Source organism: Pelmatolapia mariae, linkage group LG5 (genome assembly GCF_036321145.2).
Source record: "Pelmatolapia mariae isolate MD_Pm_ZW linkage group LG5, Pm_UMD_F_2, whole genome shotgun sequence".
Lineage (NCBI taxonomy): Eukaryota > Metazoa > Chordata > Actinopteri > Cichliformes > Cichlidae > Pelmatolapia > Pelmatolapia mariae.
The window spans coordinates 9,541,384-9,560,635 of NC_086231.1; the positions used below are offsets into that span (position 1 = coordinate 9,541,384).

Here is a 19,252-nt window from a genome sequence, read left to right on the forward strand (position 1 = left end):
AGTTCCACGGCGAAAAACGTACGGAAGTCCCAAGAATAATAATAAAGAATAGAGAGAAACAGGAACTCAATAGTGTGGATGCCTTAAGCATCCACACAATTAAACACATGAGACATCAGTTAATTTGATGTCATCTGTTCTTGACATGTACAGAATTTTAAATGCTGGGTAAAAAAAGGAAATCAGCAACATTACAATGCAATTATTTTAATATTAAAGAACCTAACTCTCACAAACATTAAACTATGTCTTGTGCAAAAAAAAAGAAAAATCAAGGACAGCATCATACAGTAGGTAGCAATGAGTTAAAAATTAACATTAATAATATAATTAAAAACTCATGACGCAAATGGACTTGTAACATCGGCAATAAATGGGTCCTGTGTAAATCTAGATAGCAGCTGTCATAAAAACATACCACTGAGTCACAGTCAGATATACATATACAACACTTATTTTTTGATAAGTCATCAAAAGTGTCATTGTAGAAAACTGCAAATATGTGGGCCACAGTCCGTTTAAGTCGCCTCATTATGGATGTGAGATTTGCTTTTTTTGCGCTTCACTTTACCGTTGGACACTGGGGCATCCAGCGACTCCAGACGGAAGGGGCGAGGCAGGATGGCGTCTGAGCTCACAGACAGATTCATGTTAGAGCCGCTCACAGAGAGGTGGCCTGCCACGTTAACTAGCGGAGGAGAGGGGACGGCAGCAGGAGAAAAGACAGACAACAGTAAAAACTAAACAAAAGTAAGAAAGTGAAAAAGAAGAAAAATAAAACTAATCTAAAATTAAATGGTCTCAATAAGTAAAAATATACAAAAAAGGTAAAAAAGAAGCCAAAACTTAAAATGCTCAGAGAGATAACCTAATGAAAAGGCTTCCCAAATGCAATACAAAAGTTTATTGTAACAGTATTAAGTGTAGTACGTGATTGTTTTTTGTTCCTGCCAGTCAGGATCTCATGAAAAGCAGAAACACAAGATCACAGCATACAAATCTGTTGCTAAATAAAAATGAAATAACATTCAACAGTAGAGCTAATTCACTAATTTAACTAGTAATATGTACTTATTAGAAGCCTGCAGTTTCTTTTCTCACCGTGGGCTTTTGCGGTGTCACTTCCGAGGAGCTGGCTCGCCCTCTTTGACTTGAAGTAACTGCTGGCAATATTCTCACTGTCACTTCTGTCCAGCATTTGCTTGTACCTGTCCTCCTCCACCTGCTAAAACAGAAATGGCCTCTAATCCTGCTAGAATGTGTGTATGTCAAATAAAAGCCTATGAATGAAATGCAAACACACCATAAATGCCTCTCCAGCATCAGAACCTGAGCCTCTGCGAGCTGAAGCTTTTGGAGTCACTGCTAAGAAAAAGAATGTGATTAATAAACATTTAAGGAAAGTAATTTGCAAAACAAACAAGATTTACTGTCTTGTCAAAAAAAAAAAAGCTTTCACTTTTTTTTTTCTTTTTTTTTACATAATATACCCCACCTGAAGGCAGTGTTGTTTTCTGCACCATCACATCTGGCAGTCTCCAGGTGGCGTTGTCCTCGTCCCAGACAGCTTCCTTCTTCAAGCGATCCAGGTTGCTGTAGTTGCAGTCACGGCGCACCAGAGGCACCATCCGCTCCAGCAGGCTGCGCAGGAACTGCCCTTCCTTCTCCAGCCTGCGTATAGTCGCCAGGTAGTCATTCCTCTCAACCTCAAACTCTGCCTGCAGGTCACGGATCTCCAGTTTGGCTGCTTTCAGCTGTTGCAACAATGATGGAGCATGTTATTCATGGGGAAACTAGCTAAAACCACTTCTTGAAAACGTGTCATATTTAGGGTTTGACGTGCAAAGAGAGAACCGTTTTAACACACCAAATTAGTAAATCCCTGAAGAGATAACCTAATTTTTCAGGTTTAAAAAGTTAATTACCCAATTTAACCCTTGGTAGAACCTCAAATTCCATCCTTTCGTGGTCCTCGGGACCAAAAATGGTCCCGCACCAAAACATGCTCTAAAAATGTTATATATCAATATTTTTTTCTACTTTAAATTAGTCAGTCTTTTAAAACTACTTCTTCTTAAAATATCCATATCAAGTTTTAATTATATTTTCATTGTTTTAACACTTTAAATCCCAGTTTAGGTACATGAGCGCCCTGTTTTTTAACAGAAAAAAAAATAAAAAAATTAATATTTTCCATAAAATACATTTGAAGTAATATTTGATTGTTATTATAATTAGGCCTTTAGATGGTCCAAAGATTGGCACCAACATTCATTTTGATCCATTATTATTTTTCTGCAGGAGCACATTTTTAAAAATCCATCCTTTCGTGGTCCTCGGGACCAAAAATAGTCCCGCCCCAAAAAGTGCTCTAAAAATGTTATATATCAATATTTTTTTCCACTTTAAATTAGTCAGTCTTTTAAAACTACTTCTTCTTAAAATATCCATATCAAGTTTTAATTATATTTTCATTGTTTTAACACTTTAAATCCCAGTTTGGGTACATGAGCGCCCTGTTTTTTAACAGAAAAAAAAATAAAAACTTAAATATTTTACATAAAATACATTTGAAGTAATATTTGATTGTTATTATAATTAGGCCTTTAGATGGTCCAAAGATTGGCACCAACATTCATTTTGATCCATTATTATTTTTTCTGCAAGAGCACATTTTTAAAAATCCATCCTTTCGTGGTCCTCGGGACCAAAAATGGTCCCGCCCCAAAAAGTGCTCTAAAAATGTTATATATCAATATTTTTTTCTACTTTAAATTAGTCAGTCTTTTAAAACTACTTCTTCTTAAAATATCCATATCAAGTTTTAATTATATTTTCATTGTTTTAACACTTTAAATCCCAGTTTAAGTACATGAGCGCCCTGTTTTTTAACAGAAAAAAAATAAATAAATAAATATTTTCCATAAAATACATTTGAAGTAATATTTGATTGTTATTATAATTAGGCCTTTAGATGGTCCAAAGATTGGCACCAAAATTCATTTTGATCCATTATTATTTTTTTCTGCAAGAGCACATTTTAAAAAATCCATCCTTTCGTGGTCCTCGGGACCAAAAATGGTCCCGCCCCAAAACGTGCTCTAAAAATGTTATATATTAATATTTTTTTCCACTTTAAATTAGTCAGTCTTTTAAAACTACTTCTGCTTAAAATATCCATATCAAGTTTTAATTATATTTTCATTGTTTTAACACTTTAAATCCCAGTTTGGGTACATGAGCGCCCTGTTTTTTAACAGAAAAAAAATAAAAACTTAAATATTTTCCATAAAATACATTTGAAGTAATATTTGATTGTTATTATAATTAGGCCTTTAGATGGTCCAAACATTGGCACCAACATTCACTTTGATACATTATTATTTTTTGTGCAGGAGCACACTAAATGTCATATAGTGCCATGTCAGGCTTATCATTTTTTGCATACACCAAATGCTTATTACTTTTTTGTTCTAAAATAAAATAAAAATTGTCTAAATAACAATACAAGATCACTTTGAACCAGAAAAACATTTATTTTAGAACGATGAACATTTAGGTTACTGGGAATCGGAGAAAGTTGTGTGTCCGGGGGCCGTTGCGAACACCTCCAGAGGCCGGCACTAGCAGCACCAGTCCCCACTTCAAGAATGACCATTGCCCGTTATCAGTAGCTCCGACGGTGGGATGGTGTTTGGGTCTTGGTGTCAGTCTCCCCAGCACGACACTTCCGATACCATGTGAAAACAAACGTACAATTTTTTATCATAGCCCTCAAACTGAATGTAACGATACTAATTTTTCACTCTTTTTGCTTCTCGCAAAACAAAGATACTTTGCGCATACTCGCAAACCAGTGCAGTCTAATTTGGCACGACATAGCACATGAGAATAGTAAGATTCAAGATTATTTTTTGGCACATGCATAGTTACACAAGTACAACATGCAGTGAAATTTATCAAAAAAGTTCCTTACGCTTTCCCCCGGGGCGCTTCTCTGTTATGCGCCCGTGTCGAGTAGCGGCCTGGCCCGCGCTGCGCGCCCGCGCCGTGGGGACAACAATGGTCGGGCAGCCGATCAGGCTGGGTCGGGTTTCAAAGTGTCCAAGATTACATGCGCAACCTTATCACCAACGTTTAGAAGTGATCTGCTGTCGTAGACAATAAAACTAGAGGATTTTGGGATGTAAAAAAAGAGCAAAACATAAGTAAACAAATAAAAACGCGCATAGTAAACAAATAAAAAAAAGGCATAGACCGGAAGGACGTCACGGCCATCGTAACATTTAAAAATATAATTTTCTGTTGTAACTTTCAAACTAAATGGTAATGTAACAATACTTACTTTTCACGAAAACATCAGCATTTTTCATACATCTGACTGCGAGCGGGGTGTTTATTCCCGAGACTTTGCCATTTGGCACGGCACGGAGTCTTAACCTGTGCGCACCGAGTACGGTGCCCAGTCTTGCCATTGTTCGTCAGTTTTTCGAAATTCTACTGTGACTGCAGGACTCTAGACTAACTTTTTGACATGGGCGCACCGGTGCGCCTAACTTTAAAAATTTAGGCGTACCGGCACAAAAGTTAGGCGCACTCAAATTTTTCAACTGCATCGCTTAACACCGCAGTTTTACATGTGCACTTTCTTTGGGGGGGAAGTCCATACAGACAATATTAATTTCTAAATTATTAACTAACAAACTTGTGCTTAAAGTGCTTTGTCAATATTGTAGAAAATGTTAAACTTAATCATCATCTTGGCCTGACGACCTGTTTGCTGCTGCCTGCTGCTAAAAGGCAGTGGGGAGAGGGGACACTTGGGCAGTGCATTTATCACAGCATATAATGTGTTTTCTGGATACACTGTGCTTTTTCAGCATTCAAAGATTGATGGCACCGTGTCAGAGCTGGCTATGAATTTCAGACGGATCAGGCCTTAACAAAAAAAGTTATCAATAGTTTTTTTCATCTTTTCTTATTACCCACAGCTACATCAACTTCTGTCAGGCCTAGGCTGATCACTAGGGCTGGGTATCATCACTGATTTCTATAATCCATTCGATTCCGGTTCTCAAAGACCTGATTCGATTCAATTTAGCCTCAGACAGTCAGAAATATTATAATTCTGATCATTTATCAGCACTGATCATACATGTGAGACTTCATCAGAATTGTGAACATCACAGCAGATGCCTTTGTGTGAAAGTAACTGAAAATAAAACACAGAAAAACATGAAGGAGATTTTTCTGGCCTGGCTTTTTATAGCAGATGACCTTAAAAATATTCTGCAATATTCTGTAATTTTGCACAATTTTAAAAAGTTTACATTTCTTCAGTATTGAACAGCAGAAACTAGGCTTTCTTGTCCGAGGTCATTTAAGTGAAAAAAAGAAAAAGACAGCGGCCGACAGCGCTGTAAACAACGGTAGACTGGTGGGTAATAAGCGAATGGATAATGCAGAAAACAGAGATTTGAGACGGGAAACTGTTCTTGAAGTACACAGAGAGAGAGAGAGAGCTGTGCATGAAGTGTGATTTTTATCGTTATGGAAGCAAAACAGCAAAAGTAAGAGGGAATTCATGACGACACTGATCAAATGTGAAGCGTAGTTTGCTGTTTCTTTTGCTGCTGGCTCGGTGAATTTTGGTTGGAGAGAGACAAAACCTGCAGCTCAGAATCAGCGCAAAAAAGACGGAAACACAGCGCGGACGGTGGGCTCGGTGAGCTCCGACAGCGTGTCCGTCTACGGGCCATCGGGTGAGAAAGCCAAGAAAGACAAAGCTGATTCTGATGCGTCGGGTCCGCTCTGTGTTTACGTCATTGTGTGGAATCCGTTAATGAATTGATATCGCCTTATTCAAGCTACTCACCTCTCTCTTCTACCTGCACTTCCAACTGGACCACGGCCAATCAGAGAGGTCCCGCCCCTGACCATCTCTGATTGGTTTAGTCCACGATAGGGCATAATGTGTGTCTGTTGTTGACCACACGGAGAGTTGCAGAGATTTTTTTTTTTTTTTGTTACCCGAAAATATTTGGTCGCACCGGTGCGACCAGATATTTTTTTTAGTCGCACCACTGAAAAATTTGGTCGCATTTGCGACCAAATTGGTCGCACTCTAGAGCCCTGGACTGTAGTGCTGGGCGATATGGAAAAAATATTTATCACGATATGAATTATTTTATATCACGATAACGATATATATCACGATATACCACCTGACGTCATCTAGAAAGTACGCAGTCTGTAAACAGCAAGTGCCGAAGGTGCAGTCTTTGTTTTGAGTTACCGTAAAGTATGTCGCAAATCCGGGTGCACGTACAGCAGCACCAGGTCGCAAACCACAAGACGGAGTTTCTTTGCAAAAAATATAATTTTTTTAATACTTTATTTTCTCTTGCATAAAGTTGAGAGCATGTATAGTGAGAAGACAACACTAATATATTTGCCACAGGCTATTTAACCCTTTAAGACCTACCATAGAACCAAGTCCGCCAGAGCTTATCTTTGTGTTTTTACATGCTGTAGTGCCATTTGTGAGAGCATTTCAAGTTTCCATATATCAATACAACCGTTATAGCCCAAATTTTAATAATATGTATGCATTAAGTCCATAGTAACTATATAAATTGCAAAAGATTGTAGTGCAATAAACTACAAAAGAATTGAAAATCTTTTTGTCTTTTTTTTACATATATTTCTAGTTAGAAAAATTTAAGAGGTGTATCCCTCAAAACTGTAAATCCAAAAAAATAGTTTCCAACCACGAGAAATTTATTTTGAGTGTCTTCATAGTTTTATTTTTGAGATACACTAATTCTTATATAATACAGGAAAAATGAAAATAAATATTATAATGCATCAAAATAAACCATTTCCAACAGTGTAATTTGAGTTCTAAGCATCCCAGAAACGATACAGAAAAGCATAAAGTCAAACATGACTTTTAAAAACACCAACATAGGCTTATATGGCCCTTTCGCGAAAATGATGTCACTTCCGGTTTCGGGCAGGTAATGGCGGGCGCTGACGTATATGCCAACGTAGGAAGTGTTATGAACATCGGCAAAGCGTGTTTCTGGAATATTATCTTTTTGTTGCTGCAAATTTGGAAGATTATGTTTTTGTTGCTGCAAGTGCTTCTTATGCAATTTTTGCAAAGCTGTATGTGGAAGGAAACCGTGACCTAGGGCAAGCTAATGGCATTAGATGTAAGTACAACTCCTCCGGTTTCACATGCAAAAAAAATTATTGCGCTACCTTACGTGGTTGTAGTTCTACAGGGATTTAAAAATAGTTAGGTAAAATGGAGTGTGCCTGCTCCGACCGGTTGTAAAGGGTTAATTATATATTTTATGTAATAATTTATAAAATTTGGGTTAGAAACGATAGAAACGATAGAAGACAAATGGCACGATAGACACTTTTCTATCGTCCACACGATATATATCGTCATATCGCCCAGCACTATGTGACTGTTCCCTTGGATCTCCTCTTCGCTCACAATTTGCAGATAGTTGTATCGCTACCCGATTTGTGACCGTTGGAGTTAAAAAAAACCGTGTCCCTCTTCCATGCGTCTGTTCCAGGCGCATTGTTTACAAACGCAGAAAATGGCTTTCCGTCAGTGACTACTTCCGGGTCAAAGGTGATTTAACCGCAGCAGTTTTTAAAAATTGTATTTGAAGGGAAAAATAAACTCTAATTTGGTTTTGGTCCTTGCTTTTATTTAATTTGTTTATATTGCAGTGTGGCCGTCTGAGAGAAAATACTTTTGAAAGAAAAAGTGTGTTTGTGTGTCTTTTTTTTCTTTTTTAGACATAAAGGCCTTTATATTTTTTTAAAAAGCACAGTAACTGTTATCCAACATCATTGTTCAACACTGATAGTGACACACAACACCAATTTTTTTCACTTTTTGTTGCAGAACAACACGCTCAAAATCTGTAATTTTGGCTGAAGTTCGTTCATTGTTTGAAATATGAAAAACATTTAAGCTCATTTCAGAAACTCAGACTGAAATTTTAAAATAAAATGAAAAAAAAATACATTTTTGAAAATTTGGCTATATTCCATTAAACACAGTGAAAATGGCGTGGATTTAAAAAACGCAAAGGCCACGAAATGGTCCGAGGTTCTACCAAGGGTTAAATTTAGTCAAAGTCACCTTCTAATACATCTCCAGACCGCTGCTTTTATTTTGGTATCACTATTTTGGAAGTCCATTGTACTTGTGCCTCTACAATGAGTGTTGGATCTTGCCCAGTGTTTCAAAACAGGCAGTATAATACTTTAACTTGATTTTGGAGAATTGTACAAAGTCGTAGAAAAGATGGTGAGCAAAGACTGGGTTTTTGTGGCCGCAAAACTGTTGCCTTTTCAATGTGTGGTGATGCTGTTGTTAAGGCTCCTTCCACTGGATGTTCTCCCACAGATGCCCCAGGATGTTAACGCACAAGTCTGCATTTATAGTCTGAAAGTGTGGTATGAATTCGCAATGTACAATCCCACTGGTGAAATTGCACCGTTGTCAAAATTTGACTTGTAAGGAGTAAAATTTGTCAAGAGCAGGAGTGCATGAAAAGGAGATCTTAGGGAGGAGAAATAGATTTCTGTGGGTGGATAACCCAAACTTTCTGATCGCTCCTTGAAATGTACAGAAACCCCTTAACACATATGCTTTCTCCCAACAGAAAGATTGCATTTTGCATCTGCTGTAAGCTCCTTCGAACTGCTTCCACTCACCTTGCCCTGAACTTTGACCAGCATTTGGTTTTTGGCATGGATTTCTTCCTGGATAGAGTTGTAGAGATTCAGCAGCACATTTTCGCTCTCCTCGCTGTTCTCTGACAGAGCATGGACAAGCTGAGCTTTTCTCTGGTCAGCAAGTTTTTTTCTCTGCCGTTGTCTTTGTTGCAGCTCTTTGTTCCTGGCCTGCTCCCCTCCTACCACCTCCTGTTCCAGCTGCTGCAGTCTGAGGAAAGATTGAACACCAAGGACACCGCATAGATGCGTGCTTAGTATAATTCTTGCTATATTATTATAGTTCTAGTGTACCCATCAATGTATGATATGTTAAACATAACTGTTCTGCTAATTACCGGATTATGGTAATAACACAGAAGAATGCAATGATGTAAAAGAATGCAAGGGTAAGCACATACAGAAAAATATACAGCTGGAATCTGATTATCCACTCCATTTGTAGCCAAAAGCATAAGTATGACACATTCATCATGGAGTGTGATAAGAAGATTGTAGATACCATCATAACAATATGTTCAGTATCCTGTGAACAGTGTTGAAAATGCTCACAACCCAGACCCATAAGGAGTAGAAATTAGATGGATCGGCTGATTAAGACATATCATATATAATAATAAAATCACAGCTATGAATCTGAAGAAGTCTTCATGTTAAGGAAAGTTTCCATGATGAGAATAGAAGCCTACAAACCTTTCCAGGACGTGTTTCTGGTCTAGAGGCCCCGGTGCAGTTGCATCAGAAGACTCCAAGAGTCCAGCTCTATCTGGATCTTTTTCGGAAAGCTTGCTCGCCAACATGAGGGAGTAAAATTCAACATTTTGCCTACATAAGATTGCCTTGTTACCTTGTTTCAGGATACGAATATGATTTGAAGAGGAGTGATCTTTATGGAAAGTGGGGCTGGACACTACCTTAGTCTGGGAGGTTTCCTCAACTGTACCGTGGCACATGGGATCAGTGCTCATGCAGAGTTCTTCCAAAGCAACCTGGGATGTACAGCTGGCGCCCACTAATGTAGAGAAGTGGCACAATACAAAGAAGCATACATGGGGAGAATCCAACAGCGGAAAAGTTTTGTTCTGTTGTTGGCACAGGATGTTCTGTTACCATTCTTGGGGACAGAGCTCCCCCTGCTGACTTGGGCCTTCTCCAGACTGGACAGCTTTGATTCATAGGAGGAACGCAGAGCAGCGATGTCCTCCTGCAGCTTCGCCTTGGATTCCTGCTCTGCATTGTATTCAGCCTGCAACTTGGCCAGCCTCTCCTCGTACTCCTGCAGAGACAGCAGAACACAGATCATAAATCACAGGGTCTTTATACAACGCATGCTTAAAGTTGAAGTGATAAATTGTTGTGTGGGATTTGTCCATGTTTGCCTCTTTAATCTTTTCCTTCCTTTCTTCAGTGGGGGTGGACTGTGGCCTTGAGGGCACAGCAGGGGATGACTCAGAAAACTGACCAGCCAGCAGAGCTGCATTTTAAATAAAAGTTGTTGTTTTTTATAGCACTGGTAATTAAAGAAAGACAACATGCAAGAAAATAAAATATTTCTCTGCATCTAGAAGAGGCTATGTGTAGATTTAGGAATATTAAGCTAGAAAAGCACGCTGTTTTTCTATAAAAATTTACTTGAAAGGTCAGCAGTGCTCAGCTGGCCTGTGAGGAGCGCCCGCAGCTTCTTGATTTCCTCCTGATACTCTCGGAGCAGAGCATCCTTGGGGTCCTCGTTGATGCGAGGCCTGTTCTGGATGCTTTTGGCCCGGTTTGCATATCGCAGTGTACTTAGGCTTTCCTCATAATTGTTGTCTGCGGGCGAAAGACAGGCGATCATCAGGGTGCGGGTGTTTCCTCCCAAAGAGTCCTGCAGCAGCCTGGTCAGCTTGGAGTCTCTGTAGGGGATGTATCTGGAGCGTCCATCTACCAGGGCGGAGATGACATTTCCCAGGGCCGAGAGGGAAAGATTGATCTTTGTGGCTTCGCGGAGTCGCTCGCCGGTAGCACCAGTTTTAGACTGACGCTCACTTCCTGCCAGGTCCACAAGGTTGAGTTTTCCTGCCCGTAGATGGTCCTGGCCAGATGAATCTGAGAATTTGAGTTGACACAGGAAACACAAGCAACATTCAACACTGTTACAAAGCCTTATTATTTACCTTTATTAACCTGGTATGTTTTATTCAATGGTTTGAAAACTACATGCAAGCACAGGCAGAATATGCAAACTATTAACAAGGAGATTCATATACTATCAAATTTAAAGATATAGCACCACAGAACAAAAACAACTCTGATGGTAAAGTGCTGATGACATTATGAGATATAAGAGGATCACATTCAAAAGAAGAATATCAGCACAGACTGAACAGATATAGTGAAGGCAAAGATATTATAAGTTCACCAGTGCTGCAGATCTCCAGGTGGATGGTGAAGATTGAGTGGGAGCGTGAGGAGTCTTTGTTCATCAGCGTGTAGCCCACCGCCCGGTTCCTCCAGCCTTTCTCTATGATTCTTTCACACTCTCCCACACTGTGCACAGTGTGCATGGAAAGGTCCCGTACATATACCCCACGCTCTGGGTGCTCTTTCAGCTAGGCATTCATCAGCCACACAAAGCACACACATACGCACAATCAGCTAGTCTGTCACCCTGTTACAACACCTTGACCTTTAAGGAATCAACTGTGCGTTTAAATCACCATGGCAACATGTACAATACTGTGCAGAAAACAGCACACTCACCTTGCTGTACTAACCAACGAACAATAATCCATTTGGCTTCTTCTGATGCAGTGTAGCCTGTTTATCTAAAAAGGAGGGACTTACCTCCAATCTCTGCTTGGCATCGCTTCCCAAAAGATCTCGGATTTCTTCATTGTAAATCTCCAAGTAGGAGGCCCTCACCAGGAATTTCGTATTTTCTGCACACTTGCTTGCACACACGAGATAAAACATATAATTATTCTATCAGTGCTGAGACAAGCCTAGACAAAAACCAAGAGCATAATATTACGTATGCATGTTGCAAGCTACAAGATCACTGTGGTCAACAGACATACCTGAATGCTCTCAAAGATGTGTTCAAAGGCCCGCGGGATGACACCCTTCTGGGTTGCAGGTTCAGACACCCCTTGCATGGTGAAAGACTTTCCACTTCCAGTTTGTCCATAGGCAAAAATTGTCCCATTGTATCCCTCAGTCACACCCTGTAAAAGTGACATTTTTTATTTATTTATTTATTTTTACCACGAGGCTGTGATAAACTTTGAGGTGACCACAGGGTATTCACAATGACGTCTGCATTCATTAGGAATTAGATATAGGCTACTGATGTTGGGCTGAAGGTGTCCAGTGACAAGCGTGCTTCTTTTGTAAACCCCAGCTCTGCAGGCTGGTAATAAAATCAAGCTTACCTCAACCAAAGGATAGGCGATCTCGTTGTACATCTGCTCAGTTGTTTGATCAATATAGTAGGTCCCATCAAAGGTGAACTGTTTAGGTGGTTCATCCACTGCACCTGGCTTTTCTATGAAGCACTGGCAGCGCTGCAGGTCCATGGACAGCACCATCTTACAGCTGAGCGCCTTCTCCCTGTCATTCAGGGGCCTGCACCTGACCACCACCTTCACCGACTCTGACCCCATGTCTCAACAATCACTACCCAGCAGCTGGCAGGTTTAACAGATAAAATTAATGTAAAATACAAAGCCGCTCCGGTCTCCCTCGCAAATATTCAACGTTTACTTAGAAGTACGACAGCAGGACCTTGATGGCTAACCTCACCTTAATAACAAGATGACAGCAGCAGTTGACTAACGGTCCACATCCCCAGTGAGGTTCAGTAAGAAGCGATCAGCAGAAATATCTCCCGGTACAGTGTGGACGGATCTCGTCAGGTATTGCTTCAGGTCCTGTCCCATTCTGTTCCTCTCCCCGAGGCGTTTGAGGTTGCTTAGCAACCATAAGTAACCATTGAGGAATGTAACAGGCCCAGACCTGCGGCCATTTCAGTGAGGACGGAGTGAGGTCAAAGGGCGAAAAACAGTCTACTTTATGCTTAATGTGTTACTGTCAAGAAACTAAAAGTGAAAACATATTTTAAATAAAGCAAACTGAGACGTTTAAAGAGAAAAGAAAGACTAGAGATGCGCGTTATGTTCAGTTGTTATTTAATGTTTTGCTAATAATCACAATCTTCTGATGTGAAACTAATGAAGGAGGTGCAGGTAGATGGTGTGTAAGCTATGAACAAATCAACTATAGTCAAGACGACACAACATGATAACCACAATCCCAGAGAATGATTGAAATCATTTTGTACCATTTATACTCGACCAATGAAAACTCTGAACAGGAATTTAGTCATATTAACAGATATGACATTATCAGCTAAACAAACTGCATACAAAAATATGAGTAAAAAGGAGTAAAAGTTTTATATTTCAGTAACATTGTTACTAGACAAGGAAACAAGAAGAAAAAGTGTGGCTTTGCCATCAGGTGCAGTAATCAGTGATTAATTCCCCTTTACAGATTCAGGTTCTTAGTTTCATGTCTAAAAAAAAAAAAAAAAGGAAAAAAAAACCCTCTGATGTTTTATAGGCACAAATAAAAAATATATTTTTAAAAGCTTATGTTGAAATAAAAATAATAAAATCAGAAACCACAAAATATATCTTTAACACACAAGTACCTTCTTAGGAAATGGATACTGTTCACATTAAGTGCCAACACTATTAAACAGTGACTTTGTTTTACAGTTAAACCTTCCCACACCAGAACACAGATTAAAAGATAAATGTGCAAAAGAAATGATCAGTGTCTCAGTGTTGCTTATTTTGTGCCCTCTGAGGTTGGCAGTCCACATGTTCCAGTGTCCAGGGTTTACACCCATTCGTTTCTGTGGGTACTTTTAATTTCGGCTTCGTTTGGGCTGAAGCTTTACAGGCTGCTGTTTGCTGACGTTTTCCTCCCACTCATAGCAGTGGTTCACCCGGGCATAGCTCAGCAGACATGGCAGCTCGTCCTCAGTCTCTGTGTAGTGCTCAATCAGCTCAGCCATGGAACTGAATTCAGTCTTGCATTTCTACATTTATAAAAAGAAATAAATTAAAAAGGACACCAGTTACACATGATTATGAGTCAACTATGACATTTCTAATCAAATACAAACAATTGTATTATTCTGGTTTTAGAGAATAATATTGTCAATTAAGGTGGTTGCCAAGTGGAAACCTCCAGTGCAGTTCCCCAAAAAGCCACTTGAGGGCTAGAGTTAAAAACACAGACTGTATAAAATTTGGAAGTCGCCCACTATAAAGTCCTGATGTACAGGATAGCCTCAAGCTTAGTGGTTTTGACCATAACATTTTAACATCACATGGAAACAAACACCCCTTGCTTTTCACCGCACTCCTAATATCAACATTTCATAAAAGGTAAAAAATCCATGTTTCAGTAAATGTGAACTGAAACTACCAACTGAGCCCCAACTCTTCTTACTGACATCATAGAGTGAAAGAGCTGACGGCAATTTTATCCACAGACCTCAATTTAATTGGAAGTCTCCGCAACCAGACTTGCCGCCCTCTGCTGGCCATTATAGGGAATGCGTATTTAAAGCACCTCCGAGTTAAATCAGATATTTCAATATTCCCCCCCCCCCTCCTTTTCTATCATTTATGAAAAATATAAGAGCTTGTGAAAATAAAGTAACCAGTGAAAGAGATTAGGTTTAATAATAATCCGGTTTTTACATCATGTATATGAGCCAACAAAAGAATTACCTCCAGCACGAATTTCCCTTTACGGGTGTTTTCAATAAGGTGGGTGATCGGGCCAGAGGAGAAGCGAATGATTAGAGAGCCACATTTAGGGTTTTTTGGATGTTGGCACAAAAGGTAGGATCCCAGAACATCATCTGCAAGCAGTGAATAGCTGCTCTCACTGCAATACCAAGAAGGAAAATCACAGATATAGTAACAGAAAAGTGACACTTATGAATGTAAAGATGTATTTGATGTGCGATATACTAACGTTGCGATACCAGCCCAACACCACACTGCCTGAGCTAGTGCCTCTTCTGTTTCAGACAAGCTTGGAGCCCGGGATCGCCTCGCTGGCGACTTGTCTAGATCCTTTTCTGGTTTTGATATAATAAGAGAAATAATGTAAAGTTAGATTTTATAAAGGTGGAATATTGCATCACCATGTGACGGGGAAGAAGCATCCCAGATGATCTCAACTCAGTGGAAGCTATGCAGTGATGATGATGAAATAACCCCTCAAAAACAAAGAAACATATTCAACTTTAAAAAGGAACATTAGTAACAGAAATAAAATGCAAGCGCTGTAGAAATGCACAATTACCCATATGAGATGAAATCACTTCATTATGCAGACTAAAATAAAAAAAACAAACAAACAAACAAAAAAAAACCCTGACACCACAGCAGTGACTGCCCTTCACCAAATACTGATGAAGTCGCTTTACCTAATCAATTCTTTGAACCTCGATAGCGCTCTGTGAACACTCGGCCCACCTTGAGTTACACTCAGTTGATCCTGAATGGTGCGCTGTTTGCGTGGCGTGAAAGTGAAGGAACGGTAAGCACCGGAGCGCAGCACTTTGGTGCGTATGACTTTCTTGCGCATCAGGGAGGGAGAGGAGATGGGAAAGACCTCATCTTGGCTGCTTTGTTGGTCATCTGAAGACTTTGGAGTTTTCTGTAGAGAAAACATCACATAGTTGGTACAGATAATTTAAATTTTGAGGCATACATTTTGAAACTGCAGTGCTGTGCAAAAACTTGGGTGCGGTAATTTTTGAAGACATGGGAAAACATACATTGAAATACAATATATAAAAAGGCAAAAACATTGCAACATTTACTAACAAACTAACATTTAAATTAGTCCATGAGATTTTGGGTGAAGTTAAAAAAATAGAAAAAGAAAAAAAAGAGAATAGCCAAACCTTAGTGCCAGGTAATAATCCACCAAAAGGAGCTCTTCTGAATGAAACTAGGGCGCTGACACTAAGAGGAAAGCCATGATTGAGCAGTGAAGGCTTGCGATGAGGCAGTGAGCCAGCAGAGTCTTTCTGGGCCTCTTCTGGATGCTTCTCCAAGTACGACAGCTGGAAGCAGCGGCACAGCAGCAGGTTCAGGAACTGGGCCTAAAGGAGGAAGGGTGCATACAGAAAACCTAGCAGTTAAACTGAAACAGTGTTATTCTGTGTCATATTGCAGTAATTCATCAAGTAAATTATTAACAGTACAACGGCACTGATAAAAGCTTAGTGCTTCAACACCACAGCTGACAACGTTTAGTCAAGCACAGGCATCTCACAGAGATGAGGCAATTGCAGTGTCATAATATTGCCGACCTCTCCATGTTGGAACAAGTCTCGCAGCTAACTACAATGCGGTGAGACTGGCTCAAAACAATTGAATGCTACCAGATCCACCAGTAGAGGCACCTATTATTGTGTCACACAGGAAGCATGGCTTCAAGGGTGACTTCTAGAGATACAACAGTTGGTTGGGATCAGATCTGAGTTTAGCACAGAAAGGAATTTGTTATCATAAGATCAATAAGCACATTTCTCTAGCCCAAACCTGTGTGATACTGGAGGGTTTTATTTGGAGTTACCATGACAAACTGATCAGTACTGACCACATTTAATGGATTTAATTTCCTCTAATGTGTCAAAAGGTCAACAAAGTGTGACAAAAGCTTCTGATAACAACAGAAATGTTAGCTTTATATTATATCGGCATTACTTCCCTACTCTGGGCTGCTCTAAAATAGTTTGCCTATCAAGATAACGAGAACGGAAATATGGAGACTCAGTTTCAGTGACACCATTAACGCAAACCTCTAATGTAAACTTTAAAAGGTTGTTCTCATTCTCACGTCATTAAAACACATGACCATTTTAATCCTTTTAAAGCATCGCTGTCAAAACCCCGCAACTATTTCAAGCACGGACCAAAACTATGCAAACATATAGCTTGGATACTTTCTATGATAACAGACTTGAAAAACAGAGAATAGAAAGAAGACAAACTGCTAAGTACGACACAAGTAAAAAGCAAAATCACAATGCTGCTAACTCTTTTTAGATCGCTTGATGGAAGTTCTGTTTTAACCACTTGCATGTGTGCCTTTGCTGTGCTGGTAAGCAACATGGTGATATCACAAAACACACATGTTCAAGCAGTCAGGACAGGCCTTCCACCGAGTGCAAGTAGTGCCAGAAGCAGTCCATAGGTGCACAAAGAAATAATCTTGAATGGGGTTGCAGCTAAAGTATAATCAGTCATTGTTTCTGCTTTTTATGAGCAGAGTTAGAACACCTTTAATCACACACTTTAAAATATACTGTGCTTGACAGAAGGACTTTCTGTCCAGCATGGGAAAGCGGCAGGGTTGTTATTTGTGAGTAAACAGAAAGCCTTAAATACATATTTACTGCGAGCTCTAACTACAACAGAACAATGGAGAATTCTTACTGCTCTGGCGTGCCTTGCTTTAAAGACATGGCAGTAGAGCTGGGTGTCTGGGCAGCCTGGGTTATGCGCGACAAAGGCAAACTGTGAATCGACGGGTCGGGCCGTGGAAAGAGAGATTCTCCGCAGAGCGTGGGCCATCAGGAGGCTCTGCACACAGGGACGGGTCGCGAGCAATAAGGCACGAAAAGGAGAGCGACGTAAACAGGTCAAAACAAATTAACTGTCATTTTCTCTACTTACCGTTTCATCCTCATTATACATTTTCAAACCTTTAACGGAAAACTTTAGGGACACTGGCCGTCTTGTCTTGCATGCCTAAATGAATACAGGACTGCATTAGATACAGTCGTTATCATCACATTCATAGGTTTAGATAGAAAGATAAAGACTCACTTTAAGGGACTTCAACTGTGTGTGCAGCTGCTTAATCTGGTCATCCAAACAGTTGTCATCCACAGGAAATGAGCCTACATACTTCACCAGTGAAGACAGGAGGTTAAACAAACACTCACACAGACACACAAACGTAAAGTCATATTTCCAGACATACCTCTGCTGATCGTGTCACTGTACTATCTTCTCTGACCGGTGCCTCACCCATCGTGCCCTGTGAAAATCCGAGATTTCAACACCTGAAGTCCCGAGAATTTAGGACTTCAAGCAGCAGAGTGAAGGAGATTTAAAACCAAGTTGAAAACATGGGGACTAAAGTTAATGTGCGTTTATCTATCCTCTTGATACTCAGGAAAACATGAAAGATGAGTCGGTATTAAACATAAGCGTAGCAGTCGCAAGAGCCTTATTTTGAAGACGCTTCTTTGGGCGCATTAACGTCGCAGATAAACCTGCTGCTACGAGAGGCTCGATTGTTTTGTTGAGATTATCCGCCACGAAATGCCCAGAACAGCGGGCGAAACCTAGAAAGACACAAACGCGTGAAAAGACAAAACTTTTGAAGGGTTTTCGCTCAGTGGAGTCCAGCAGCAGCGGCAGGCTACACCGGGGCGTCTCAACCTGAGCGCACAGGTCACAACAGCACCTTCATATCACAGAAACTCACTCTGAGAGTCGCAACTAAACCCTCCTCATCCACCTCCTCACCCTCGGACCGCTCTGCGTCTTCTTGGTACGCCGACCAAACGCACACCGAGGCCCCCCCACCGTCACACTTTTACCTGCAGCCGTTACCCCCAGGTGTGCAGCGGTATTCCGAGGCGGAGTTTAGCTGAAGAAAGGCGGAGAAAGAGGAGGAGGAGAAGAAAGAAAAGAGGGTGTACGTGAGAACTAAATCGACCAAAACACGAAACTTACGGAAGATGGCTCAATGAATCACACCACCCTCCCCCTGAAGCGGTTTCTGTCCACTCCGCCTGACATTCCCACACAGCGCGCAAGAATTCAAGCTCACGCAGCAAAACCAAAAATAAAAGTATGTGTCAATAAAAGTATTTAAAAATCATACTATATTAATTTATAGTTAAAAGCTGTGCACTGAAAGTCCACTGGGTAAAAACTGCGAGAAATAACTGGAGGCGTTACCAAGATGGCAGCTTGCATGGGAAAACTTGTGTCTAGATGAACTTTGGGACCAAAAGTTAAATGTAGACTATTTTAAGCCCCACCACCACCACACACACACCTCCTCCCGATAGTACTCGTTTTTTACTTCAGAAACGATATTTAGAGTCACAACACTGTAATTTGTACTCCATGCCATTTTATTATTTTGCAGATTTTATCATATGTATCTGCACTTATGCTATGTTGTGTTATTAGATACAGATATAAAATACAAAAAGTTAAGGTGCAGCAACATTACAACGATACACAATGAGTCAGTATGATTCTGTAGTATTTTAAAACCTCTATACGTGGGAATATAAATGTTGCTGAAGTAAACGCTCAGAATACTTGTTTCCCCACTTTTCATCTACAGTTTATAACTCTGGTTATACATGTTAAAAGCTGAC

The 19,252-nt window shown here is 40.1% G+C and overlaps 2 protein-coding genes across 2 annotated transcripts; both read right to left on the minus strand.

Annotated features, from left to right (window-relative positions):
- Positions 1-288: 288 nt before the first annotated feature.
- kif17 (kinesin family member 17) lies at positions 289-12,410 on the minus strand. Its single transcript, XM_063473986.1, has 13 exons — positions 12,180-12,410; positions 11,826-11,972; positions 11,593-11,694; positions 11,168-11,357; positions 10,402-10,854; positions 10,149-10,243; positions 9,880-10,045; positions 9,463-9,829; positions 8,752-8,980; positions 1,496-1,754; positions 1,304-1,365; positions 1,102-1,222; positions 289-688 (listed from the first exon to the last, which is right to left on the minus strand). Exons 1-13 carry the CDS (start codon positions 12,408-12,410, stop codon positions 519-521), a joined length of 2,592 nt encoding a protein of 863 aa, XP_063330056.1. The 3' UTR covers positions 289-518.
- A 524-nt stretch (positions 12,411-12,934) lies between these two features.
- Positions 12,935-18,697, minus strand: sh2d5 (SH2 domain containing 5). The gene is made up of 10 exons (XM_063472871.1): positions 18,594-18,697; positions 17,833-17,889; positions 17,676-17,756; positions 17,523-17,597; positions 17,283-17,429; positions 15,743-15,943; positions 15,309-15,492; positions 14,803-14,908; positions 14,553-14,712; positions 12,935-13,852 (listed from the first exon to the last, which is right to left on the minus strand). Exons 2-10 carry the CDS (start codon positions 17,881-17,883, stop codon positions 13,679-13,681), a joined length of 1,179 nt encoding a protein of 392 aa, XP_063328941.1. The 5' UTR covers positions 17,884-17,889; positions 18,594-18,697; the 3' UTR covers positions 12,935-13,678.
- Positions 18,698-19,252: the final 555 nt, after the last annotated feature.